At 49.1% G+C, this 27953-nt stretch overlaps 2 protein-coding genes across 6 annotated transcripts in view; both read left to right on the forward strand.

Annotated features, from left to right (window-relative positions):
• The first annotated feature begins 2219 nt into the window (after nt 1-2219).
• Nucleotides 2220-12280, forward strand: ERAL1 (Era like 12S mitochondrial rRNA chaperone 1). 2 transcript variants are annotated; one of them, XM_081172098.1, is made up of 11 exons: nt 2220-2565; nt 3851-4012; nt 4713-4840; nt 4943-5020; nt 5353-5399; nt 5495-5556; nt 6641-6753; nt 7648-8013; nt 9150-9299; nt 9426-9506; nt 11236-12280. In XM_081172098.1, exons 1-11 carry the CDS (start codon nt 2235-2237, stop codon nt 11359-11361), a joined length of 1644 nt encoding a protein of 547 aa, XP_081028224.1. In that variant the 5' UTR covers nt 2220-2234; the 3' UTR covers nt 11362-12280. The 2 variants fall into 2 exon arrangements, with proteins under 2 accessions (XP_081028224.1, XP_081028225.1); XM_081172099.1 differs by having other exon boundaries at nt 11239-12280.
• A 1922-nt stretch (nt 12281-14202) lies between these two features.
• FAM222B (family with sequence similarity 222 member B) overlaps nt 14203-27953 on the forward strand; it is a 29731-nt gene continuing 15980 nt past the window's right edge. For 3 of the 4 annotated variants that reach the window (XM_081172133.1, XM_081172132.1, XM_081172131.1), the window contains exon 1: nt 14203-14355. The gene's annotated coding sequence lies outside the window, so the exon portion shown is untranslated. Of the gene's footprint in view, nt 14356-25762; nt 25904-27953 lie in introns of those variants that run through there. The other variant, XM_081172134.1, reaches the window with a different exon arrangement.

The following is a 27953-nucleotide window of genomic DNA, read 5'->3' on the forward strand; positions in this document are numbered from 1 at the left end:
GCTTTTGCATTTCCCTTTTATTTGCAGAGGGAGGGGTTCACAAGGATGGCCAACTGGAGCACTGCCATGGGTCTACCTGTGGTATTTATTATTATTTATTTATAAAACATTTGTATACTGTGTTGTATAAAATATATAAAAGAGGTTGACACCAATAAAAACATACAAAAAAAGTAAAAATTAGACATCAATCAAGAACATGGAAAGATGCATTCTTAATTGCCTGTGTAAGCCTAGCAGAATGGGAATGTTTTCAGCAGACATTTTAAAGTTGAAACAAGAGGCGCCTGCTGAATTTCCAGTGGCAGTGAGTTCCACCAGACTGGGTCAATGACACCAAAGGCTCAGTTTCTAATTGCTGTTGGAGGAGGGCTATTGGGAATGCTGTGCCCCAAAATTCTGAAGCCAGCACTGCAGGAAGAGGGAGAATTAGAACACAATCATTGAACGTTTCAAATTGTGCCACAGGTTTCTCGAAAGCACATCTGAGCTCTGTTGAGAAAAAAATTGCAGAAGCTTGCCCTCCATATAATCTTAGAATTGTAGAGTTGGAAGGGAACCCCAAAGGTCATCCAGTCCAACCCCCAGCTGCCATGCAGGAATCTCAATTAAAGCATCCCTGAAGATGGCCATCCAAACTCTGCTTAAAAACCTCCAAGGAAGGACAGTCCACAACACTATTCCACTGTCGAACAGCTCTTACTGTCCACTCCCCGTCTAAATCCACGACCCCCTGGGAACACTGGGTGGGCTTTAGGGTGGTTTATGAAAGGTGGGGGTGAAGCCTAAAAGGGCCCCTCCCTATGAATGGAGCATGTGTCCTAGAATGTTAATGCTCAGAACATTAATGCTTACGGCATCACCTGGGTAGCAGGAAAATAATGGAAAGCAGAGACCTTGAAAAGGGAGGCTGGGCTTGACCTCTTCACTCTCATGAAGCTCCATAGGCCAGCCTGGGGCCATTCACCTTGCAGGGTCGTTGTAAAGGGTGAGTTGGCTAGAAGAGGCACAAACTCTACCCTGAGCAACTTGGGATATACAATCCCATTAAAATTACAATATAAGTTAGGTAAAGGTAAAGGTACCCCTGACCATTAGGTCCAGTTGTGGACGACTCTGGGGTTGTGGCGCTCATCTTGCTCTATAGGCCGAGGGAGCCGGCGTTTGTCCACAGACAGCTTCCGGGTCATGTGGCCAGCATGACTGAGCTGTTTCTGGCAAACCAGAGCAGCGCACGGAAACGCCGTTTACCTTCCCACCAGAGCGGTAACTATTTATCTACTTGCACATGAAGTGCTTTCAAACTGCTAGGTGGGCAGGAGCAGGGACCAAGCAACGGGAGCTCACCCCGTCGCGGGGATTCGAACCACTGAAAAAGCTATGGTTTTCCCAGTAGTGATGTATGGAAGAGAGAGCTGGACCATAAAGAAGGCTGATCGCCGAAGAATGGATGCTTTTGAATTCTGGTGCTGGAGGAGACTCTTGAGAGTCCCATGGACTGCAAGAAGATCCAACCTCTTCATTCTGAAGGAAATCAGCCCTGAGTGCTCACTGGAAGGACAGATCCTGAAGCTGAGGCTCCAAGACTTTGGCCACCTCATAAGAGAAGACTCCCTGGAGAAGACCCTGATGTTGGGAAAGATGGAGGGCACAAGGAGAAGGGGACGACAGAGGACGAGATAGTTGGACAGTGTTCTCAAAGCTACCAATATGAGTTTGACCAAACTACGGCAGGCAGTGGAAGACAGGAGTGTCTGGCGTGTTCTGGTCCAGGGAGTCAGGAAGAGGCGGACACCACTAAAGAACAACGATGCTTATCAATGTTTTTCCTCATTTCCTCTGCAAATGGTTCGCTCTATCAAGGCAGAGGCGTTTTCCAGGTCCAGGAAACTTAATTCCTGGTCAGAGGCTTGTTTTCTCTCGCAGCTTTATAAGCGGCTTCCCGTCTCTTCCGCCTTCCATTTATTCACTGGCATAAAGTGACTCCCTGCGCTGTTCATCGTGGGAAGTGGGTTGCAGGGATTCAACTCGGATCACGTGACTGAAAACGGCCACCCGGTGACTGCGGAAAAACGGATATGCAACGGATACTCTTTCGGAAGTGATGTCACTTCCTATTTCCGGTGGTGACCCTTCCGGTTTCCGCTGGCGATGTGGAACAAGGGGGGCAGAGAGTTAAGCTCACCCCTCAGGGTGTACTAAGTTGTGAAGAAATAATAAAAATAAAAATAAAAATGCCCCAGGCTCTTCCTCCGACTTCCGCCACCGAAGCCGCTCTGGCCACTGCCACCCTTGCTCTCTATGGTTCTCCTCTTCCGCCCCCTCCAGCCAATCAGAGGGCATGGCTGCTTTCTTTCCCCTCCCTCCCAGAATGCACTTCGTGCCTCCAAGATGGCGCCGCCCGTCTCCTGAGGCGTTTCTTGAGCTTCGACGGCGCGCCGGTGGTTGCCATGGCAGCGGTGGCGGCGGCGTGCCTGGCCCGGCGTGGCTGGCGGGCCTTCGGCCTGGCCGGGCTTGGGGTCTTGGCGGGGAGAGGGAGGACGTCGTCGCGCTGCGCCTGCTCAGGTGGCGTTGGGCTTGGTTAATCTTTGGAACTCGCCGCCGCATGCTGTGAGGTTGTCTCACTGGCGGGAAGATGGATTAATCTGTAGACTGATCAGCCGAGTAGAAGGCCCAAAGCGAAAAACTTTTTAGTTTTCGGGAAAGGGCCACCGGTCTTTAATATTGTTTTTAATGCTGTAAGCCGACCAGGGAGCTTAGGCTGAAGGGTGGGCAATTCATTCATTCGTTAATTATATCTTAAGTGCTGGCACGACACCTGCTTTGCATGCAGAAGGCTCCAAGTTCAATTCCAAGTAGCATCTCCAGCTAGCAGCTAAAACACTGGAGAGCTGCTGCCAGCGAAAGTAAACAATACTGAGCTTGTTGGCTTTACTCAGTATAAGGCAGCTGACCATTTTCTCCTGTTGTTCTGCATGAAAATCCTTTGCCTTAGCTCCCTTCTTCCTGCCAATTGTGCCTCTGTGCTTCCTGGCCATTAATAGCCCTGCTTCCTGGAATTTCTTTGTACAGTGGTACCTCGGGTTAAGAACAGGCCTGTTTACGAACTATTCGGTTTACAAACTCCACAAAACTGGAAGTAATGCCCTGGTTTGCGAACTGTACCAGTTTGCAAGCAGAATCCGAACGGTGGAAGGGCACCGTCAGTGGGAGGCCTCACTAGGGAAAGTGCGCCTCAGTTTAAGAACAGTTTTGGTTTAAGAACGGACTTCCGGAATGGATTAAGTTTGTAAACCAAGGTACCACTGTATTCCTTAGCCTTCTACCTGCAAAAGTGTTTCCATTTCTAGAACCTGCGTTCACCAGAGGAAAGTGTGCTCCTCCTTCCCCTTCTTTCTCAGCAGATTGACTGCAAATAGACAACCTAGATGGCTTTTAAAAAGTAGACAAATGCATTACTATTAGCTATGATAGCTATGCTTTGCCCACCACAGCTAGAGGCAGGGATATGCCTGAATACCAGTTCCTGGAAACCCCAGGAGGGGGCTCTTGTGCTCAAATCCTGCTTGAAGGTTTCCCATTGGGGCATCTGGTCAGCCACTGTGAGAACAGAATGCTGGACTAGTTGGGCCCGATCCAGCAGGCTCTTCTTATTTTCTTATGAGTAGTTGTAATGTTTCCCAGCATTCTGTGCCATCACATCCATAGTTCAGCTCGTATCAGAGCAAGTTCAACCCCCACAAATGCCTGACATTCTGGGTTCTTGGTCCTGAGGTTTCCCCACCACATCCTTGATCTGCCATAGGAGTGTTTCTAAAATGCTGGTTTTCTCTCTTGTTATTTGCTTTAGGTATCAGCCTCCATTTCTCGAAGGACCCATCCCATCAGGGCAGGATTATCCCTGCTCGCTTGTATGGAAACGACTCTGCCCTGGATTACATCCTTGGGATTATTAAAGAAGATGCCCCATCTTTGGTTGGTCAGCACCCACCACCTTTGAGTGCCTTTAAAGGTGAACCTTGACTTTTGTCAGTTATGTTTGGGTAGCAGACCGAAATTGATTTCCCTTGGTAGAAGCTGATTGGAATTACTGTATATTATCGTAGGGACGCGGGTGGCACTGTGGGTTAAACCACGGAGCCTAGGACTTGCTGATCAGAAGGTCGGCGGTTCGAATCCCCACGACGGGGTGAGCTCCTGTTGCTCAATCCCAGCTCCTACCAACCTAGCAGTTCGAAAGCACGTCAAAGTGCAAGTAGATAAATAGGTACCGCTCCGGCGGGAAGGCAAACAGCGTTTCCGTGCGCTGCTCTGCTTCGCCAGAAGCGGTTTAGCCCTGCTGGCCACATGACCCGAAAGCTGTATGCCAGCTCCCTCGGCCAGTAAAGCGAGATGAGCGCCGCAACCCCAGAGTCAGTCGCAACTGGACCTAATGGTCAGGGGTCCCTTTACCTTTACCTTTAATCATTATAATTATTATTATTAGTTGCCAACCCTTCACCCTCAGGTCCCAGGGAGGGCTACACCATTAACATTAAAACACAATATTAAAAATGGGTTAAAACAACTTGCAATCACAAAATTAGCCTAGTTCTGGATGTGGAAGCCTTTAGTTTAATCTATTGGGACTCGCAAAGCACTGAGGTCCCATAGAGATTGTTCATGTGAAACCATTGGAAATAGCAAGTGATGTCTGGGTGTTCTTTCTGCAGCTGAGCAAGACATTTTGCTGGGGCACCAGCCAGATCAACCTGAGAATCCCAAGATCTTGAGAATTGCCATTATCGGGGCTCCAAACGCTGGGAAATCAACCCTGTCAAACCAGCTCTTGGGACGGAAGGTAATGAGCTGGAGCGCACAGCCTCCACGGGTGTGGGAGGATTGGGGCCGCCCTCCAGCGCTCTCTTGCATTATACAACCCCTTGGCTTCTCTCCTTGACAGGTCCTGCCTGTCTCCAAGAAGGTGCACACGACCAGGCGCAATGCCCAGGGCGTCATCACAAAGGACGATACTCAGCTGGTTGGTATTAAGAATTGGCCCAAGCACTCTCCCTGCCCCAACACCCCAGGCACGCCTTGTGAAACTCACATGCCAAGGTTTGGTGCTGTTTGCCCACAGCAACTGGCATTTGCTGGTGTAATACTCCAAAACATGGGGACTCCATGTCCAGCTAACACAGTTGACGGCAGAGCTACCATTCATTAATTGAGGCGTATCCTGTTCTACTCTCTTATAGCAGGAATTCCTCTCTTTTTTTTCTTCAGTGAATATCTCAATGAGCAAATGCATTTCTTCAACCGAGTCTTTTCTTAAATCTTTTAAGTGGTTTGATTCTCTGTTTCTTTGCCTAGGTTGTCTTGGACACTCCGGGCCTCACCACACACCTCAAAGCCAAAAGGTATAGAAGTAACTGGAGCCTGGGAGAGAAGCAGTTCTCTTGGGGCTGGGAAGTACTGAATTCACGCTGTGCGTTTCTTTCAACTTTTCTTTCAGGCATCAGTTGGAAAAAACTCTGCTTTACGACCCCTGTAAGAGCTTGAAGAATGCAGACCTAGGTAGGGGCTTGGTTTCTTTTTCTTCCCTTGACCTCTCCCTCCCCTCATGCCACCCCTGGACCACTTAGTGGTCGCCATCCTTTGCTGCTGCAGTGATTTATGTGGTGATGGTGGGAAGGATGTACCAGTGTCCCAGTGTGGTGCAGGGCTTAGAGTGTTGGACTAGGACCTGGGAGACCAGGGTCCAAATCTCCACTTGGCTATGACTCACTGGGTGACTCCAGGCCAGTCACTATATTTCAGCCTGTCCTACCTCAGAAGGCTGTGGGGATATAAATGGGGGGGGGGGGGACATTGCTTTATATCCCTTTTTTTCTCTCCATGGAGCTCAAGGTGCCTTACATCATCATCATCATCAATTTATTTATACCCTGCCCTCTCCAGCCAAGACCGGGCTCAGGGCGGCTAACAACCAATAATAAAAACAAGTTGATTAAAATACATCTTAAAAAACAAGATTAAAATACAACATTAAAACATTAAGATGCAGCCTCTTCACAGGAGGAGAAAGGAAAAAAGAAAGAGGGAGAGGGAATAAAATTGATTCTAAGCCAAAGACCACGCGGAACAACTCTGTCTTACAGGCCCTGTGGAAAGAAATCAGATCCTGCAGGGCCCTGGTCTCATGAGGCAGAGCGTTCCACCGGCCGGAGCCAGTGTTGAGAAGGCCCTGGCTCTGGTTGAGGCTAATCTGACTTCCTTAGGGCCCAGGACCTCTAGGGTGTTGCTATTTATGGACCTTAAGGTCCTCCGTGGGGCAGACCGGGAGAGGCGGTCCCGTAGGTCCTTCCCCTCCTCATTTAAACTCCACAACAACCTTGTGGGGTAGATTATGCTGAGAGTGAGCGACTGACCCAAGGTCACTCAGTAAGCTCTGTGGTCAAGTGGGGATTCGAACTCTGTTCTTCCAGGTCATAGTCCAACACTCTAACCACACTCTGGGCTGCCAGCGCTAGAGGCTGTTTTCCTCCTTGGACCAGTTGATGTTGCCATTAAGGATCATTTTGCTTTAAGATGGGCTGGTGACTGTCTGCTGCTTGGGAGTGAAAGGTTGACCTTGTAACCCCCACTTCCTCCTTTGAAGTGCTAGTTCTCGTGGATGTTTCGGACCATTATACCCGGAACCGCCTCCATCCAGAGGTGCTGAAGTGTCTGGCTCGGTTCCCTGATCTTCCCAGCGTCCTTGTCTTGAACAAGGTGAGTGTGCCCAATTTCCTTATCCCCAAAGGATGGGCTGCAGGGCTAGAGGATGTAATATAGCAGCAACTTCCATTTATTGCCAAAAGGTTCTTTGTTTGTTCCGTGGGGCAGAAACCACAGCAGAACCAAAAACAGCTGCAGAAAACAATCAAGGGTGCTTGCAGTTTGTTAAAATTTGCACCCTTGACTAAAATTGCCCCCATCTCTTATCAAATGCTTTAGCTGATGGGTCTCCTCTCTAATCTTTGCAGCTCTAACCTTAATCTTGTGTTCCTCTCTCATTCATTGCTACTTAGACTTGCATCTTTATTTTCACTGCTATTTTTTACCATGCCTTTGGCGTTCTGAGGCCTCGATGCCATTCATCTCCAGTTCTGCTTTACCCCTGGAGCTGCTGATGCCGTCTTCCCTAGATGCCACTAATGTTGAGATTTCTTTCGATGTTTTTCAGGCAACAATGCAAGCCAGAAATTCTGGCAAAGGGATAAAGTTCAGTTGAGCCAAGGGGCTAGGGACCAGGCCCCTCAACCACCTGAGTTGATAGAACTGGCCATTACAGCTGGCACATACTACTCATTCCACAATTGTAACTTAGTGTGGCAGCACCTACACTTTGGAACTCCCCGCCTATTGACATCAGGCAGGCACTTTCGCTACACATTTTTCAGCACCTGCTAAAAGTGTCGTTTAGACAAGCCTGGCCAGATGTTTAGGAAGTCAAAAGGTGTTTTAATCTGCCTTTAGTCTATTGTTGCTTTAGCTTTATCTTTTCACAAACTGCTTTGAGGGCCCCCCCCCCCCCCGGCAATCAAGTGGTCCATAAATTTTAGGAAATAAATAAATAAATAAATTCCTGCAACTCCTGATTCCCTCCCATTTCCTCTGTTTCAGGTGGACCTTCTGAAGAAGAAATTTCTCCTGCTGTACCTGGTGACGGAGCTGACCGAGGGGGTTGTCAATGGAAAGAAGCTGAAAGTCAAGTCCAGAGTCAAGCCAGACTCCCTTACTGAGGTCACCCAGGCTTCAGCGACCTCTGGACACCCGTCCCCAGAGACCAGGGATCTGGAGGCAGATCAAGGGCCTAAGCCTGGCTCTGGTTTGGATGGTGAAGCCAGTGAGACTGCAGAAGATTCGGACTCAGTTCCTGCAAAGGAGAACAGGAAACACGTGAGGGAGAAAGCCAAGAAGGGCTGGCCCGGCTTCAAGGAGATCTTTATGCTGGCTGCTACGGATAGAGAGGAAGTGGAGACTCTGAAGGTAAATTGCAGGGCTGTTGCTTGGGGTCAGAGTACCAGCTTTGCCATGTGGTGGGTCCTAGGTTCAGTCCCCAGTAGCATCTCCAGGTAGGACTGGGCGGGAGGGAAGAGTTCTGCCTGGCAACAATTTCCTTTGGGGGGCAGGACAGAGGGAAGGCCTTGCATTTTAACTAAATAATGCTTTTATTTGTTTTATGCATAAATAATATTTGTATGCTGCTGTGTTGTGAAAAATATATCAAAGCGGTTTACAGCATAAGAAGGTTAAAAACACGTCAATCAACTGTTGCAGAAGGATGTCTTCTTATTTGCCTTATTAGACTTGGCAGAATAGAAATGTTTTCAGCAGGCGTTTAAAAGTCAGCACAGAAAGGGCGCCTGCTGAATCTCTAGTGGCAGAGAGTTCCACAAGACTGGGCCGATCACAATGAAGCCTCGGTTTCTTGTTGTCAGATGAGCCTTCCCACAAAAGGAACGGCCAGTGGCGCTCCTGCAGGTGATCTCACTTGACTGAGCAGCGATAGAAGGGTTCAGGCAGGGCCTGAGGCACCCTGGACCCAAGTTGTTCCAGGTCTGTTATAGAACAAGAGGGTAAGGCTGTCAATAGGTACTAGCCCCTATGGCTCTGCTCTAGCACCGCAGTTGGAGGCAACGATACTTCTGAATACGAGGTGCTGGAGACCGCAGGAAGGAAGTGTGTTCCCGTGCTCTAATCCTGCTTGCGGACTTCCCATTAAGGGCATCAGGTTGGCCCCTGTGAGAACAGGAGGCTGGGCTAGATGTGCCATTGACCTGAAGCTGGGAGGCCAGGGTTCGAATCCCCTACTCAGCCACAAAGCTCTCTGGCTGACCTGGGGCCAGTCTCTCTCTCTCTTTCTCCGCCATACCTACCTCACAGGGTTGTTGTGAGGGTAAGATCATGAGGGGGAGAACCACATCCGCCACCTTGAGCTCCTTGCACAAAAGAAGGTGGGATGTAAATATGGTATAGAAAATAAAGCCAAATCAAAATGCCAAACACCCTCTGCCCCCCAGAGGTAGTATGGCAAGAATCATGGGACTGTCGAGTTGGAAGGGACCTGCAGGGGACATCCTGTCCAATCCTCCTTGCCTGACCCTGGCTCTTGTTTCCAACAGAGGTACCTTTTGAAGCAGGCCAGGCCAGGCCCCTGGGAGTTCCACAGTGAGGTCCTGACCACCCAGTCCCCGCAGGAGGTCTGTGATAACATCATCCGAGAGAAGCTTCTTGAGTATCTGCCTGAGGAAGTGCCCTACATGGTGACCCAGGTGAGGCAAGGAGGGTCAGGAGGTGATGGGTTGGGACCCCACCCCCCTTCTTCCCTTCCTTACACATCCTAGCATGTTTGCTCCCCTCCACTGCAGACCTGAGGGCTCCTTCTCTTTTCCTTGCAGAGGACGGAGGTCTGGGAAGAGGGGCCTGGCGGGGAGCTGGTCATCGTGCAGAATTTGATAGTCCAGAAGGAGACGCACGTGGTGAGTACCTGGTCAGAAGGTGTCTCTCTCCTCCCGCCACCAGCCAAGAGAAATGTGGGTGGGGAGGAGGGCATTCTCAAACGCTAACATTTCTGCCAATCTGTCAATTTGGCATTGAGGGTGGCTATTTCCCTCCCTAAACCTCCATCCCAAAGCAGTAATGGTAGAGGCCATGAAGAGAGGGACCATCTCCACCATAGGCATTTAAAGCAGCTCCATGCCACTTCAAACAGCTGTGGCTTCCCCCAAAGAATCATGGGAACTATAATAATCATCATCATTTATTATTTATACCCCACCCATCTGGCTGGGTTTCCCCAGCCACTCTGGGCGGCTCCCAACAGAATATTATTATTATTATTATTATTATTATTATTAAAGCGATAAAACATCAAACATTAAAAACTTCCCTAAACAGGGCTGCCTTCAGATGCCTTGTAAAAGTGAGATAGTTGTTTATTTCCTCGACTTCTTATGGTAGGGCGTTCCACAGGGCGGGTGCCACTACCGAGAAGGCCCTCTGCCTGGTTCCCTGTAACCTCGCTTCTCGCAGGGAGGGAACCGCCAGAAGGCCCTCGGAGCTGGACCTCAGTGTCCGGGCTGAATGATGGTGGTGGAGACACTCCTTCAGATATACCAGACCGAGGCTGTTTCAAGGAACTGTGGTTTGCTAAGCCTGCTAAGAATCTTTAGGCAGCTCCCCTATTCCCTCCCACCTCACAGAACTACAATTCCCAGAGCAGTTTAACAAACAATGAATGTTGGAAAATTCAGGACACATAAAAGGGGAAGACCTTTATGCAGCCCATACTTGAACTGTGGGACTCTCTCCCACAGGAGGCAGTGATGGCCACTAACCTGGGTGGTTTGAAAGAGGGTTAGACAAATCCATGGAGGAGGAGGAGAGGGCTATTGATGGCTACTAGGGCAACCAAAATGGTCAAAGGCCTGGAAACGATGCCTTATGAGGAACGGCTAAGGGAGCTGGGCATGTTTAGCCTGGAGAAGAGGAGGTTAAGGGGTGATATGATAGCCATGTTCAAAGATATAAAAGGATGTCACATAGAGGAGGGAGAAAGGTTGTTTTCTGCTGCTCCAGAGAAGCGGACACGGAGCAATGGATCCAAACTACAAGAAAGAAGATTCCACCTAAACATTAGGAAGAACTTCCTGACAGTAAGAGCTGTTCGACAGTGGAATTTGCTGCCAAGGAGTGTGGTGGAGTCTCCTACTTTGGAGGTCTTTAAGCAGAGGCTTGACAACCATATGTCAGGAGTGCTCTGATGGGGTTTCCTGCTTGGCAGGGGGTTGGACTCGATGGCCCTTGTGGTCTCTTCCAACTATTCTATGATTCTATGATTCTACTAGCCAGGATGGCGGCTGGAGGCAGCAATGCTCTCTGAATGCTGATTTCTGGAAACCCCATGGGGAGGAGAGGGCTCTTGTGCTCAAATCCTGCTCGGGGAGTTCTCACTGGCGCAGTTCATTGGCCCCTATGACCAAAGGATGCTGGACAAGATGGGCCATTGGCCTGATCCAGCAGGCTGTTCTTACCTTCTAATGTAAGCCTTCTTCCCCATAAACTTTCTGTACTTGCAGATAAGCTTCTCAGCTGGGGAATGGGGTAGGGTGAGCAAAAAAGGATGCCTAGGCTGTGAGGCCACAAATGATGAGCTGTCTCGATTCCCACTGACACCCCTTTCTCCTTGGCCTTCCCCTTCCCCCGGAGCAGAAGATGCTCATTGGCTCCCGCGGCCACCTGATCAGCAAGATCGCCCAGGAGGCCGGCTGTGACCTGATGAACGCTTTCCTCTGCGATGTGCACCTGAAGCTTTCTGTGCAGCTGAAGAAATGAGGGCCGTCGCTCCCCCTGCAGCAGCCCGGCCTTGCCACGGAAGGGGCCACTCCAAGCCAACGACAAGGCCCTGCTTTCTTGCTCATGGGTCTCGCCAGCAACCGGCCCCAAGGACTTCTTCCCAACTTCTTCTTCTCTCCTGTCCCAAAGCCTGCAGCAATTGCTTGACCGGGGCGGCCTGGCTCTCCTGCCTCAGGTCCCATTTCAGGCGCGTTGTGTCAAGGGAAGGACTACAGACGGACCCACGGCCAGCACCCGACGATACACAAGGAGGAAACGGCAGTGCCAGGTTGCCAATGCGTATCTTTCACTGAAATTGGGCACATGCACACAGCTCCCTGGTTTCATGCAATGTGGAGCCCCAGATCATGCGGCTGAATCTCACGCTCTCTCTGGCTCGCACAGTGACTGCTGCTGGGGTGGGTGTAGGCTTCACTCTGTGCTAGCAGGAGAAGAAAAGCAAACATTTCAGAAGCTGCTGCCTGGAGCCTGGCACTCCCATCTCAATTTGTCTCCATCACTTTTGAGTTGGGGGAATGGCTTGTCTCTTTCAGCCAGAGACCCTTCTGGGCTCTGATGCGGCTGCCGTGCTCTCAATAAATTAAGGTGGTCACTCAGGCAACAGTTTTGTTGTCCCTTACCACTTAGGTCTAATGATCTCAGCCTCAGTGCCCTTCATCTGTAAAATGGGAGCCTTAATGGGTTGTTGAACTTTTTTTAGGATTTTACCCCAGGAAATAAACTGCCAGAGGGGCCGGATTACACCAACCGGTGGACTGGATCATGCCCCCAAAATGGACTTTGGACATGCCTGGACTAGATTATTTAGTCCGGATTTATCTTGTGAATTGCTCTTATGGTGAAGGGCGGTATGTAAATCTAATAAATAACAATAATAAAAGTTTATTATTTAGGGTTACTTTCAATCTTTTGTGGGCATTTACAGAGCGAAATGTATAAAGGCCATTGTTCTAGGAGGGCCCATCCTTTTTAATGGCTGAGGAAAACAGATTGTAGTAGTAGTAGTAGTAGTAGTAGTAGTAGTAGTAGTAGTAGTGAACCATCCCTCTACCCATAGTTCTCAGGGTGGTTCACAACATAAAAATACAAGATAAAAATAACACAATATACATCTCTGGCTCATGGGTTTGAGTTGCACATTGGGTGAAAGATTCCTGCATTGCAGGGGTTTGGGTTCGATGATCTGCGTGGTCCCTTCCAACTCTGATCTACAAGAACAAAAACATCCCAGTAACCCCGCCCCAAATACATTTAAAAGGCTATTGGATGTAATCAGCCAAAGGTCTGGTTGAAGTGGAATGCTTTCACCTGGTGCCTAAAGGCGTACAATGAAAAGCAACCCCTGCTCTCTCAGCCTCCAGTTTGCTTTGGGAATCTCCATTTTACATCTGGAGGACCACAGATCCCCCACCCATCCTGACCTACAGGCATGCCTGGTGTGAGGTGTCTGCGCCTTCCTTGCTGCTAACCAAGAGTCCGGTGGCACTTAGTGAAGATGTAACCATTTTCCTATGGACACTAGACAGATTTTTCAGCGTGATGTCAGGTGCTTGAGGCTACAACGCCAGGCACACTTTCTTGGGAGCAAAACCCCACAGAAACACAAGTAGAGCTTGCGTCAATGTACACCCACGTAGGATTGCATCGTTGGGTCGGGTCAGAGCAATGGGTACTGGTACTTTTTGTTCTTCTCCATTTTGCAACAGCTGCCTGGGCCCTCTCCTTTGCGTAATTCCTCTTTATTGTTTGCTGCATCTGGCTAACAGGCGTGGCTTTATCCTGTGGCAGCGGAGACCTGGAATAACGTGTCCTCTCTTAACCTCCCACCTTCTCTCTCAAAACAGAGGTCACAATAGTTATGAAATAAGAAGATTTATTCCTTGACCTTTGACACAAGGGCCCAGGGTGGCTCGCAGTAAAGCACCTCGTGCCATTTAAAAGCAAGTTAAACAGTTTATGCAATTATTAAAAAACGAGGAGAAAGGGCCAGTGTGGTATAGTAGTTGGAGTTTCGCTCTGGAAGGGACCAGGGTTCAAATCCCCACTTGGCCATTAAGCTCTCCCTGGGTGACCTTGGGGCCCAGTCACTGCCTCTCGGCCTAGCCTACCTCGCAGGGTTGTTTTAAAGGGTGAGGGTCATGTACACCAGCTCCTTGAAGCTGGGACATTATAATAATTATACTAATAAAATAATAATAATAATAATAATAATAATAATAATAATAATAATAATAATAATAATAATAATAATAATAATAATAACCAATGATAAAATATACAGGGCTGCTACAGTCTCTCTACCCTAACTCAATAGGCCACAAGGTAGGGCAGCCTGGACGTCCTCCAGATGTTCTGGACTACAACTCCCATCAGCCCCCAGCCAGCATGTGCTCGGATGTGAGGGAAAAGAGCGCATGCGCTGCGCGTGCGCACCAGAATGTCAAAACCGGCATTTCCTCCATAGCACAGGAGCGAGCGATGCAGAGACTGGCACAAAAAAGCCATAGAGATAAGGAAAGGTCCGCGTCGCAAACGAAAAAAACCCCAACGTAACTATCACTTCCGGTTCCCATTTGACCTCCGGAGATACGGTGGGGGTGATGGAAACGAACGCGCACGTGCACGTTCAAGCTGTTATCTCGCCTTGCTCCGAACCCGCAAAAACGAACAAACCTCGATGCCGAGCCTCTCTTCTCTTTCGCCACCACACCCCCACCAACCCCTAACAGAGAGCCGGAAGTGTCTATGTGCCCTTCTTGCTGCTGTTGACCCTTCCCTCTTGGAGGCGGTGCTGGTGGAAGAGGAGGAGGAGGAGCCTCTTCTGGGCCGGGCGGCGCGTGCGCAGAAGGGGGGGAGCGGCCGAGCCGGCTCTGAGGGGAAAGAAGGCGGCGGCGGCGGCTGAAGGCGGCCAGAGGAGAGGCGAGGCGAAGCGGGCGGCGGCGGCGCCATGAGGGCCGGGCGGGGGCTCCCACGGTGGGTGAGGCGGAGGGAAGCTGCGCTTGTCCGGGGGGGGGCGGTTAGAAAGACACCCTCCCCCCCTCAGGCCCGGCCAGGCGCCCCTCCCGCTCCCGGTGGGGGGAGGGGCGGAGGGCCTACCTGGGGGGGAGGGGGCAAAAAAAACCACCCGAAAAGGGGGGGAGCACGCAAGGCCTCTCTGCGTGGGGGGAATTAATGGGGGGGGCGACTGTGGGGTAACTAATGGGGGTGATAATTGGGGGGTTGTGTGTTTGTGGAGTAATTAATGGGGATGTCAAGGGGGGGCTTAGGACGATGGAGGGGGGCTGTGTATTTGGGGGGCAATTAGGGGGACCATCCCCCCTCCCATTAATTTTACATCTGTTGAGGTGGGGAACAGAAGATTATTCCCCACACACACACACATTCACATATATGTACATCTATATATACACGTGTTATTTTTCAGCCTGCTCCAAATTCAGACACCCCATTTTAAAATTTGTTTCGAAAAAGATTGTCGCCCCATCTGCTGCTGGTCCTGTTCCTCCCGCACCCCTTTTTGTCATTCTTCCCCAATCCCAGTATCAAGATGAAGGTTAGAGGAAAAAGAAAAAATTCCCCCAGGGGGTCGGTGGGGCCTCTTCCCGCCCCCCCCGCCCCAAATCCCGCTGCTGCTGAGGAGCCTCCTCTGGCTGCACCTCCTTCTTTCCCCTGCTTATCTGCCTACCCATTTTGAACTTGCAAAGTCACCTGCTTCCTCGCTTCTTATGGAAGCCCCCCCCCAACCCCTTCCGGCCTGAGTTGCTCCTCCTCCTCCTGCACCATCAGAGTCTCCTCTTTCCATTGCAGCCACCCCCCCCTTGAACTTGCAGCCTCTCTCCCCCCCCCTCCAGCTTCCTCTTTCCATCAGGTGGGCTCCTGCTTTCTTTCCCTTTCCCTTCCTGCACAAATCCAGCTGGGGCTGCTCATGTGTGCTCTTGCATCATTTCTCTCTCCCCTCCCCACACCTGGGTCCTTGAACTGGCTTCCTCCGCTGGGTTCCCCCCTGAGTGAGGTGGGCCTCTTGCCCCTCCCACAATGAACTACAGCTTGCATTGCAGCCCAAGCACTTACTCCACTTCTCTCCCCCATTGCAAACTGCAACCCCCACTTTCTCTTGAGGTCTCTCTCCCCCTACTCCCATAAATCTTTCCCCAGTGCCATATCCTGCTCCATCACCAATATCCACCCCTTTCAGCTTGCAGCCTCTCTCATTTCCTCTCCTTAAGGCATCACCCTTCTCCCCCACCCCCAAAAAGAATTCAGCCTGGCTCCTTGTTCCTCTGACACCAGCATTAATTCCACTCTTCTCCCTTATTCATCTTCTTGCCTTGCCTGCTGTCTTTACCTGGATATGACCACCTCCTGCACCACCTCTTGAGTTTTCTACCATGCTGAATTGGGCGTCTCTGTGTGTGTGTGTGTGTGTGTGTGTGTGTCCACCTTTAGTAGCAGTAGGAATAAGGTTTGGTCTCATTCCAAAGGTGGGGGGGGGGAGACATGGTAATTTTTATTTCTTTTTAATAAGGGGTGGTCTAGGGCCTTGCTTTGCCCCATACCCCTGTTAGGTCAAGGAGGCAGGTGCCCCTGAAAATCTATTTAATGCTATAGAGCAACTGCCTTGAGTCAACCTGGTTTGTTCCATAAGTTAGCTACCTTCCGCCGCCCCTACATATCAGCCCCCTAAGTCTTGGCCAGTCCAACCCACCACGCCTCCCCAATATGTCCAAGGCTCTCCTGAAATTCAAACTTAATTCGAATTCAATTTAGGACATGTGTCCTTTTACAAAACAGACTTGCGCTATAGTCCCCACACACTCCTTGTTCGGGTCCCTTTGCCCAGCTCCCTTGTGGCAGGAATTCAGATCCGAAGGCTCCCTCACCTCCCAGCAAGGGCACCCCTGGTAGTGACATTGCATCAGGCAGGCCTGCAAGGCACCACGTCCTGCTTCTGTCCTCTGTCACAGAGACATTCAATGTCTCTGTGGATTTTGGAAGCAGGGAACAAAAAAGATGCTGTTTTTTTGTCTTGGTGGGGCCTTGAGAGACAGCTGCCCCCTCACCGCTGTTCTTAGGGGAAGTAACGGAAAGAACAGGTGCCTTTCGGAGACCACCTTTGGCTTCTCCTGGAATTGAGAGACTAGACTTGGCTGATTTAATTACACTTAAGGGTCTTTCCCTAAATTTCTTTAGGTGTTCTCAGTTTTCTCTGCCTCAGTTGAAGTGTCTGATGAGTCAAGTTTAGATGATGTGAATGGGTTGAGAAAGGAGGGGTGGGGGTGCCATCTAGGGGGAAATCCACTTTGTCCTACTCTCATTATGCAACGCCCCCTCCAAAAAATAAAATAAAAAACCACACCACCCCTTTGATACAGAGTTTGCAAACATGTGAAATTCCATGGCTGGTTGCCTGAGGGGCGGTTCTGTCACGGGGAGCTGAGGTAGCTTTAATCAAGCTGCCACTTCCATTCTCGGCCTCGCTCAGAGGCCTTTTTTGCATCTGGCTTGAAAAGCCAGTTCGGATTATTTCCTCTCTGTCATGGACTCAGCCTCTCCCTTCCTCAGGCTACATATTTGCTGCCAGAACTGGGGATAGTAGTGGGGGCAAATGTCTGGTGCTGTGTCGCTTGGGCTCCTGAACATGTAAGGATTCTGGTGCTTACAAAAATAAATAGGAAGTTGCCTTCTATTGGGTCAGGATTTATGTCCCATCTAAACCAGAATTGTTTGTTCTGACTGGCAGCAGCAGGCCTCCAGGTTTTCAGGCAGAGGGGCATTGTTCCGAGCACTCCATCCCTTTTTATCTGGCGACTGAATCTGCACCCTTCACACAAAGCAGGACCTCTGCCCCTGAGCTGTGAATCCTTCTACACTTTCTGTGAAGCTGAAAACCAGAATTTTGTGATGCGAGAAACCAGAATTTTCCTAGCCCCATTGATGATACTGATTTACTGGGAATCCTAAATGGGGAGAGTGCTTTTGTTGTGGCCAGGTCCTGCTTGTGGTCTTCCCAGAAGAGACGTTTTGCTAGGCCCTGTGAGAACAGGAGGCTGGACAGACTCTCTCCTGCTGCTCTTGTAAGTGGTAGGAGTTCTGCCCCTGCTCTCAATTACCCCATCTCCATATTGAGTTTATGGTCTCCCTATCTTTGTGGGGAGTGGGGATATTTACTACCACATACTTGGAAAACTTTGTTGGGGCAAGTTAAGCCTGTCACAGGACATCACCTTTCCTCAGCATGAGATACTGGGATCAATGGAGGACCGATTCCTTGGTAATCAGGGCGGTTGATAGCTTGGGTGGCCATCTGTACCAGAAAGATATCGAAAACTGAGGATAGCTGCTTATAAATATATGCTCATCACAAACCCGAGGTATGCATCTCACATGTGAGTGATGCTGTATAGTTACCAAATTGAGAAGCCTAAATAGCTGGCCTCTTTGGGTGTTTAAATGATCATACCCAGGAGGAACTCCAGCTCCCATCCCATGGTGGCTGGAGCTGATGAGAACCGGAGTCCCAACAACTTCCGGAGGGTCCCAGTTCCTGGGGCTGAGACATTTCCCCTCCAGTTCCTAGTACTTTAAGCCCCAACCGTGCTCAAGGCTGGAGGACAATTGTGGCCCATTTAGGAACTGATGCTAGATGTTTTCCTCCCCAGTCCTGATCATATAAGTGTAATTTTCTTGAGAGAGAATGAGCCCCTCAAGTCTTGTGTTCAAATCTTCAGGAATTTTGTGGGGGGTGGGAAATCATAGCTCAGTGACAAAGCACTGAGTCCTGGTTCTCTGGACTCTGGTTTTTACAGTCAGAAAGCTCCTTGGCTCCTAAGGTGCATATCATGACCTTTCCCAGCCAGGCGCCCTCAAGATGTTGTGGACTACAACTCCCATAAGCCCCAGCCAGCACCTTGAGGGCACCCAGTTGGCAAATGCTGGCAGTGAGGTGGGTTGTGGCATTGTCTGTGGCCTGCCTGCGCCTTTTTGGGGTGTGTTAGGAGAACTTCCTCAAGCCCTATGTGCACATTTGCTATTCTTGTTCACTTGCCATTTTACAGGTGAGCTAGCAATGCAGATAGAGGTTACCTGCAGGGAGTTGATTGGCTTGGCTTTCCCGGTGCCTAAGTCCCCTCCTGCTGCAGTGGGGGTGCAGAAATCTCCGAGGAGCAAGAAAGCTCATCAGGGTTGAGTCTGAGGCTGACTTTCTAAAATTATTATTAAAAAGAAGAGTGGCACAGCTTTGATAAATGTTTTGTGATGACCTTTGGTTTTACACAAGTGATAAATGGAGGAACAGCTTTTGACAAATGCCACAGGATGGGGGATGTGAGTGGCAGGTGAAATGATCTGGTTCCCTTTTCTTATTCTCCCCTCCACCTCCAAAAAAATTTCATTTTTCTGTGTCTGAAGCTAAGGAAATCGCTGTAAGCAAATTAAGGTTTTGATGGTGGTCTGTTCTAACAAGCCTGATCAAATAACCTCCTCAGAAAAGAGAATTTATTCTGCTTCTTCCCCTCTTATACAGCCTAATCCAATGCATATTTGCTCAGAAGTAAGTACTGCTTTGATCTGATTTTTCTTTTCACTACATATGTATCTCTAAAAACACTGCTGACCTTGAACAACTGAGGGCCATGCTTGTTATGCTTCCATTAAACCTCCCCCCCCCCAAATTGCCTCCAGTTCCCTTGAGACTTTCCATGAAGTGTGTCACAGGTTTTTTCCAGCCTGTTTAACCCCTGCCTCCCCCACTTTTGCCTCCATTATAACCAATAAACCATGCAAAGCCAAAGTGCTGCCTCCCCTAATATTTTTTATCTTTTGGCCAAAGTTGTTGAGCTTTTTTGCAAAATCTCAAAGAAAATAAAGACTTACGGTGTCCAGATTTTCCCAGACATTTTTGCAATTTCTGCCTGGACATTGTTTCCAGCTGCCATATTCCGGCTATGACCAGGACATTCCAGACGTATGGGCAACCCTATTTTACTTCCATCTGCCTAGGAGTAAGTGCCATTGAATTCACTTCAGGTTGTATCCCAAGTAAAAACACTGCAGATCACACAACAAGGTGGTTGTTGTAATCTGGGTCATCTGCTCCTCTCATGTTTACGTGGGAGTAAGTTCTTCTGAGTTCAGTATGGCTACCTTCCAAGCAAGGGAAGCATGCAAGAGACCGCAGCTTCAAGGGGTTAACTATTGAACTTGTTGGAATTTACTTCTGATTAAACATGATAAAGATCAGGTTGTAAAAATGAGATTGGACTGTGTCTTGCCCAAGGTATCTTAAGTATGATGTTGAACAGATCACAGCTCAAAAGCTGTGGGATTCATGGCTGAGAAGTAAAATTTGATCCTTGCATGTAGGAGTTTGGTAAACCCAGAGTTATTAAGATGTAACCTTCATTTAAGTTCAATTTGTATGTGTGCAGCAGAAGCAATGGTCTGGATCCAGAGTGTAAAAACGTGTGGCGTCTCTCATGGGCTGACTTTACTTTATTAAACCTATTATTTAATCTGAGGAACAGGGCTGCTTACAAACATCATGAAATAAAATGGATGTATTTGTGTCCCTGAGCTAAAATACAACAGGAACACTCCCTTCCTCCAAGCATGTGGAGTTTCCTTAAAAATACGTAGGTCTTTTTAAGCGAGGCATCTCAATAAGCCTGTGGCTGCTTTTTGGTTTTAATTGTGCAATTTATCTTTGAACTTAGCAACCACCTGATTTGAGCACTAGTTTGGTTGAGGTGACCTAGAGACAATCCACTGCATGTGTTGTTAACCCAGAGTTCTTTCCATTTTGAGCTGCCTTGCCAAGCAAGCATTGGAAACATTTAGGTTTTCAATCCCCTGGATAGAAGAGAGAGTTCTTATGTATGCCTGATTGCACAGCGATATGAGTTGGTCCCACTGAGGCTCTCTGTTGAATGCTTCTTTCCCAGGCTGGCCCCTTTTGGTGTGCTGCAAAGTATTCTGGGGTATGGTCTAGAGCAGCCTTGGGGCTGATGGGCACCAGTTGGTGAATGTTGTTCTAGAGTCACCGGCAGTGTCTTTGGACTTCAGTTGCCATTATCTCCACTCAGCCTGGCCAATGGTCAAGCATGGTGGGGTTTGGAGGGCAGCATTGTAGAATTGTAGAGTTGAATGGGACCCAAAGGTCATTATGAAGTAGCTTGGGGAAAGGCTGAAGAATTCTGGCTTCTACCTCATTGGCACCAACATGGCGCAGTCCTTTTGATTTTTGGCTTTTTATTCTCAAAAGTCAACCATGCTGATCAAATTGCACTCATGACAAGGCCCTCAGAATTGATCTCCTGAAACCAATCAGCAGCAGCATAATCAATTTTCTTTTACTTGGAAGAGGAAAGGGAAGCGTTTGTTAATGCTGTATTCAGTGTGTATTAATTGAAGGGCAATCTTGGATCTAAAGGAGCTCGTGACCTCAGTCACATAGAAAGCCTTTCTGTGTTTCCTTATCTCCCCTCCCCTCTATGTGATTCACAAAAATGCCTAGTAATGGAGGGTTTGCAAAATAAATTTCCCCTCCCTCTTCTGGGACAGTCAGTGGGTGCTCCCCACCCCCTCTTGCCCATGCCCAGCTGCACTTTCACAAGGGCAGAGAGACCCTTGTTTCTAAATAATCTTGGGAATGGGTACTTGTCTAGGATCCTTGTCTTTGGTTCTGCTTACCAAATATTTCTCTGTCTCCCTGTCAGGAGAATTGGACTAGCAGTGTGATGCTGAGCTAAATGACTCTTGGGCCAAGGCTCAATACACAACACTGCCCATACTCTTATCTGTAATTACGGAAGCAGGCCATGAGAATTGTTCGCAACCTTCACTTTTTGCTTGCTTTTTTAAAACAAACAAAAATGCTTGCATTCTTCTTCTGCAAGGCACACAGAGAGGTTGTTGGAGAGAGCGTGGTTGCACTCAGGAACTGCTTCCAGGCATCCCATTGGGGCATCTGGTTAGCTACAAAGCAGAACATTGGACTCAATTGGCCTTTGGACTGACCCAGTTGCAGGGCCCTTCCGTGTCCTCCTGGGATTTGGAGAGTGCTGGAGCTCTGCCCCTCAACGTCTGCAGGTCCTCTTGACTTCTGAGAATTTACCAGGTAACATGCTTCCAACTTCAAGCTTGTCTTCCAAACCTTAAGGGTCAGAGGCTTGTCTTTTTGCTTTGAAATGAAAGCTAATGTCTCTAAGATCCAGAGGGTCTTCTCAGTAGTGGCACCCACACTGTGGAACGCCCTCCCATCAGAAGTCAAGGAGATAAATAACTATACAACTTTTAGAAGACATCTGAAGGCAGCCCTGTGTACGGAAGCTATTTAAGGTTTGATGTTTTACTGTGTTTTTAATATTTTGTTGGGAGTTACCCAGAGTGGCTGGAGCAACCCAGTTTGATGGGCGTGGGGTACAAATAATAAAATGATGGTGATGTTGATGGTCCATACTCCAGTTCATTCTGTTTGTGCATTCCTGCTGTGGCAGCTCAGATTTCGTACATTCTTTCTGGAAGCTGAAGCAGAAGCTGCTTGGGCTAGTAGGCATGGGAAATGGCAGACGGGGAATTTCTTGCTTGCTCATTTGGTCTCTGAATGACTTGCATTCCCCACCCCAGTTTTTGGTGTTGTTTGGGTGTTCCTTTTCCAGGAGCCAGCTTGGGATCAAGGGTCTGGAGTGTGCTTGTTGCAGCAGGAGAGGTTCAGAGTGTCACGAGCTGAAGGGATAGCCTGGGGTATGCCGAAATCTGAAGGGAGAGCTGTAGCAAACTGAGCCTTCTGAATCTTCCCTGATTTAATCTTTGTTGATTTCTGTCTGGCCTGTGAATCAGAAGTTAGAGGGACATTGTGACTTTAGATCATAGAAGCATCAGAGCTAAGAAAGGAAAGTCAAGGGAAGAAAGGGCCGGGGGGGGGGGCGAGGAGGAAGGATGGCTGCAGTTTGGGCAAAATTTGCTCTGTACATCATTCTTTTGAGATGTTGACAGAGAGCAGGAGGGCTTTTAAAATTGTGACAGAAAGGAGCTGAGGTGCTCAGCCTTCTACAGATTGGCTCATTACAGCAAAGGTAGTGAAGCCCTCTGAAGAGCAGCCAGGACCCCCACCTCCAAACCTGACCTTTCATAGGAATGTAAGAAGTTCCCTGACACTGAGCCAGCCCATTGCTCTTTCTGGCTCAGTACAGTCCACATTGACTGACAGCAGTTGGCTTTCCAGGGGTTCAGGTGGGAGTGTTTTCCCAACCCTCCCCCAAAACAAAGCAAAAAATAATTTTTATTTTTTTTAAATGATAGGGTGTGCAGAGTTAGCAGCTCTCCCTCTGTTGTAGACTTTGCTCCTGAACAGGAGTCAGACTCTGTTCCTGCGCGGTGGGGCAAGCAGGACTATTTGCGACTGCCAGCCAGGAGAGCAGATCTCGGCTGCTGACCAAGCACTGAAGCTCACCTGTTTGGTGCCCTTGGCAAGCCAGCATCTCTTGTCCTGCTCTGCTTCCTAGGGTGGTTGCAAGGTGAAGTGGAATCATCCCCCACAAGTCTCATTGGAGGCAGTGGGAGAGGACGACAATGTAAGTGTGATCAGCTACCCCTCCAGGCTGTTGTAAATTGTGAGGGTGTCAACTTACTGGCACATTGAATCAGCTTGCAATATTAACGTTGGGCCGTTGAAATCCGGAAGCCGCAACTAGTGGAAGGGCAACCAACTCAGGTTTCTTCTTTAAAAGAAAAAGAAGTTGCCAGGCGTCAGAAAGAGCCTCTTGATGTGTTTGTAGCAGACGTCCTGGTTGAGGTGTTGAGTGTTGTATGCAGCTGACTTTGGAGCCACAGGAGCAAAGGTGGGAGCAGGTGAGATGGGGCAGGTATGTGTGATCAAGCAGCTATGTGTATAATAACCCTCCTCCTCTCCAACTCATGGAAACACATCCTTTCCTTAGCTGGCTGGAAGAACAGCTTCAAATATATTGGTGATCTCCTCCTGCTTTTCCCTCTCTCTCCCACTGCCTTTCCTTTCTTCAATTCACATCTAAGATGATAAATTCAGCTCCCTTGAAATAGAATCTGCCAGAGTGGATGTGGGGTTTCTGCAACTGGCAGTGGGAGTTATAAAATCAGAATTGTCAAGTCGGAAAGGGACCTCAAGGGTCATCTAGCCCCCTGCACTACAGGAGTTACTGCCTTCACTGGTTCTGATTTAAAAGAGGGGTAGAGCTGGGTACCAACCTGGTCCTCTCCAGGTATTTAGGACCACAAGTCCTGGCTGGACTTATTTATTTTTATTGTTATTTATTCAGTTTATATGCTGCCGGTTATTAAAAGATGTCAGAACGGTGTACAGCATTAAGACTCCCTTATGGGCGTTTAGTCCCCAAACATCTGGAGGTCACCAGATTGGCAAAAGATGCAACCACTGAAGCATCACAAAAGCAGAGAGGCTTGTAAGAATTTGTATGGCCTAGTAACTTTTGTGGACTTAACAGCAAGAATCTCAGCAGTATTGTGCACCCTTGTAAGTAAGTCCACAAAAGTTACTAATCCACTTTAAAAAGAAAAGACAGAGAGAATGAATTTAGTTTCCCTTCTTTAGTCTCCTGGCCATGACTCCATTCTCCGTAGGCAATCAGGCAAGCAATGATTTGCAAATATTGTTCCATATGAAACTGTGAGGCAGGATGGCTAAGTTGTGGCCATCCAGGATGTTGTTGGATTCCAGCTCCCAGTAGCCAGCTTGACTGTTGATCAACTATAATGGGAGCAGAAGTTTAGCCCCATATAGGGCAGGGCACAGGTCGGACGCCCCTGCTGAACAGTCTTAGGTTGCAGAGAAGATGGGGACAAAATAATGATTCATGCTCCCACCCAGTGTCCAAGAGAGAAACTGTCTGTTTAAAAAGTCATGCTCATCATTGCAGCCTGTCTTCATCAGTGGCCTTTTCGTGGGAACACGACTTGCCAGGTAGTTTAAGTCTTCCCTTTGCCTTTAAACATTAGTGGTTTGTAATGTTTGTAAAGGAAAGAAAAAGGCCTGCTACAGCTTTGAGGTTCTTTCTTATTGTGTTTTGTTCCCATCCCTTTTAAAGTTGTCATTCTGGGGGGCGGGGTTTACATTTAGGTTCTGCAATTTTTGAATAGCTTGTAGCTTCTGCTGCTTCTGACAGTAAAGGAAAGTGCCTGTTGCATTTGTTGAAGAAGCAATCAAGGCCTGGTTTTATTTATCTTGTAGCATCTGTAGGGAAGAAGTATGGGAGAGGAATGCACAAAACTTCCTGTTCTGTGTTAAAGGGAAGATGTAACGGTCCTTCAGTTCTTTCTCTCCCATGTCAGAGGCGGTTTTAGGGTCACACGACTGAGGGCTCTTGGTCTTGAGGTTTGCAATCAGGGCTGTGTGTGTCCCCTTATTCACAGGAAAGCGGAACATATTTATGGTTGTCCTGGAGATCACTTTCCCAAGGATCTAGGAGCACAGGAAGCTGCCTTACACTTGAGTCAGACCATTAGTCCCATCTAGCTCAGAGTTGCCTGCACTGACTGGCAGCAATGACTCCCCAGGACTTCAGGCAGGAATCTATCCCAGCCCTACCGGTTGGTGCCACTGGGGATTGAACCTGGGACCTTCTGCCTGTGCAACAGATGCTCTGCCACTGAACTTCTTCTCTGCTGCTGAAGGTTGCAAAGATACAGACCCGATGAAAGATATGCTTGGCTAAATCACCGGTGCCTGAGGTGGTAGCCCCAACAGGGTTGCCAGTAATCAGGACAGAATTTAAAGTAAGCAGAATAGGGTTTCCCGTAATCGGGATTGCACCTCATTTGCATAATTTATAAAGGTTGCGCCACTTGCCCTGCCTGGATTGCATTGGCCCAGGTTGCTCTGCCAAGCAGGGTGGGGCTCTGTGCAAGGTGGCGGTGGAGACACGTGCTGTAATTTGGGGAGTGTTTCCCCACCTTCAAAACCACGTCAAGCCTGGAAAACTTCAACCTCCAGAATGTGGCGCTTTATACCCAGCCGGACCCAACTGCATAATTAACGGCATAATGTATGCGCAATTAGGCCTTGGAGTTGCTGCCGTCAGGCTCTCTTCCCCACCCCCTCCTTGCCTTGCTGGGAAGGAGCAACGGCCTCAGAAGCATTGATCATCCAGCAGCAGCTTGGCTGAGTAATGTCAAGGGCGAAAAACAGAGAAGGCAAGGGAGTTTTTCAGGCACTTTGGTAAATATTAATTAAAGTGATTCATAGTCCAGATAGCACAGCCCAGAGGTTCTGAGGATCCCTGAAGCGGAGGGGCTGGTTGCAGCAGCCCTTGTTAATGCAGCAGAACCGAAGAGGCCTTCTGGTGGAATGGACTTTTCCTTTACTCTTTAACATCCCCCCCCCACGCTTTACTTTTAGGGCATGTAAGCATACAAAGTGACTGCCCTCTGAAGAGTCCGTCCCCCCTGCTATGTTCTCTGTGCGAGTCGCTGTTCTGGGTGTGCCTCCTGATGAGAGTGAAGCCGAGCTCGTGGCTTCCTCTGAGGACAGGTAATTTTGCTGCCTCCTTCCGTGGAGTGGCTGTAGCCTCTTATGCAGCTCTCCAGATATTTCTGGACTCCCGGCTCCCATAATCCATGGGACAAGTGGGCCTTGGGGGTCCAGCTACACCTGGGGGCCCACATGCTCAATGCCCTTGTCAGCAGAGGTGGAGGAAGGTAGCTTTATCACCACTGCACCAGGAGAAGAAAGCTAGAAGGCACTGCCTCCCCCAAGCCATTGGAGCAGGAATAACCTATTTCCTCTCCCCCCCCCAAATTCGTTTGAGCAGATAATAATAAAACAGTGACTTGTTTTTAAAATCTTGACACTGAGAGCCAATGTGGCATAGTGATTAGAGTGTTGGACTAGGACCAGGGTTCAAATCTCCACTCGACCATGAAGCCCTCTGCGTAACCTTGGGGGCCAGTCCCTGTCCCTCAGCCTAACCTACCTCGCAGGGTTGTTTGTTGTGAGGATTAAATGCGGGTGGTGGAGGGAGGCTATCCGCCACATTGAGCTCCTTTGCAGGAAAAAAGGTGGGGTAGAAATACAAGAAATAAATGTATATAAGAATAAAGGCTTCCTTCTGAGGAGGACTTAATTTTCACCTCCTGACATAGCTTCTTCATCTCAGGAAGAGGAAGGGTAGTGACTGGAAACCCCCCCAAGAGGGAGGTGAGTTGCCGGACAGTGGGCGAGCGGGAAGCATGGCTACTGCCTGTATTTTGTTAAGTTTTTTTAAATGGCCACCTATGAAAAGCTGGGCCTGTGTGGTCGTTGGGTTGGAGCGGATGGTGACTGACACAGGTGCTTTCTGAAACTAGATAACATCTTTTTGAGGTTCAGAACTTGTGAAAGCTCTGTTTCTGCGAAAGGAGGCAGCAGGGACTGTGCGTCTGTTTATATCCCTCCCAATAAGGAGGATCAGGAATAGTGCCCCCCGCCAGCTTCTCAAATCAGTTTAATCCTCAAGATGTCCACTTGCAGCCTGGCTCCCTGATGCCAGTTTGTTTGTTTGTTTTGTTGCCAAAGCAGCTTAAGTTAACAGGCTTGTTTCTGGGTATTGTGGGGGAGGGGGGTGAGCCTAGTGGGCGCCCCACTTCCGAAACCCCTGACGTCACCCCCATTTCCTAAGTGAGATATCGGGGAATTAATTCAGGAAATGGCCTGCGTTCCTTGCGCCTCTCCTTCCCCTGCCCCTTGCCATCCCAGCCCGCAGAGTGGGGGCATTTGAGCTCCCTTGCCTGAAGGAAACGTGGCTCAACATCCTTCCTGTCTGGACTCCAGTTCACAGGGGAGTGAGAGGACCCCAGAGAAGATCCTTCAGTGTATCCCCAGCCCCTAAGCAGAGCTCTGCTGTTCAGACCTCCTGCTGGCCTGGAGCTGTTTGGGGCTGGCAGAGAACCCTCCCCTGTTGCGTGGCATGCACCTGCTATGGGTCAGGGCTCGCTAACTTGAGGGCTGTATAGAGAGTGGGGGTGCTGGAGAGCATTTGGCCTCAGGTGTGTTTTCCCACTCCTGATGTCCGTCTCCAGGGGACCACAACCTCCTAGGGCAGGGGTTGTGGGAGCTCTGGTGACCCTCCAGATGTTGCTGGGCTCCAGCTCCCATGTCGCTCCTTCTGGGTTGCTGGGGCTGATGGGAGTCTTGCTTCTTGCTTCTTTTACTTCATGAATTTGTGTCCTCCTTCATACCTAGGATGTCTCCCCAGTCTGTAGGAGCCACCACCTTGTTTGCGGGGCAGACCTATTTTGCTTCCAAAGTGATGGGCTCCTCAGCTGCCCATGTTTGCTCTTGGAAAGAATGAATGAGTGAATGAATGATATTTTCAAATCAGAGAGATGCTGAGGCTTGCAGGCCCTGCTGGTCCTGGGAAGGAGGGAGGGTGCATCCCTGTATATAATTTGCCTCCAAGGTGCTTTCCTGGGAGCAGCAGCTGTTTGCCAGGGGCAAATTATCAGGCAGAATTACTCAGTGGTTGTCTAGCCCTCTTAGAACACGCCATCTGTGACCAGCAGTGTTATTTCAAACCCTTTCCATTCAACAGTGTCTGCAAATC

Source organism: Podarcis bocagei (assembly GCF_964188305.1).
Source record: "Podarcis bocagei genome assembly, chromosome: 15".
In the NCBI taxonomy this organism is placed as follows: domain Eukaryota; kingdom Metazoa; phylum Chordata; class Lepidosauria; order Squamata; family Lacertidae; genus Podarcis; species Podarcis bocagei.

Coding starts and splice junctions, on each gene's coding strand:
- ERAL1 (XM_081172098.1), top strand. CDS start 2,235: ATGCCCCAGGCTCTTCCTCCGACTTCCGCCACCGAAGCCGCTCTGGCC. Junction 4,841..4,942: donor ACCAGCTCTTGGGACGGAAG/GTAATGAGCTGG, acceptor TCTCCTTGACAG/GTCCTGCCTGTCTCCAAGAA. Junction 9,300..9,425: donor TGCCCTACATGGTGACCCAG/GTGAGGCAAGGA, acceptor TTTTCCTTGCAG/AGGACGGAGGTCTGGGAAGA.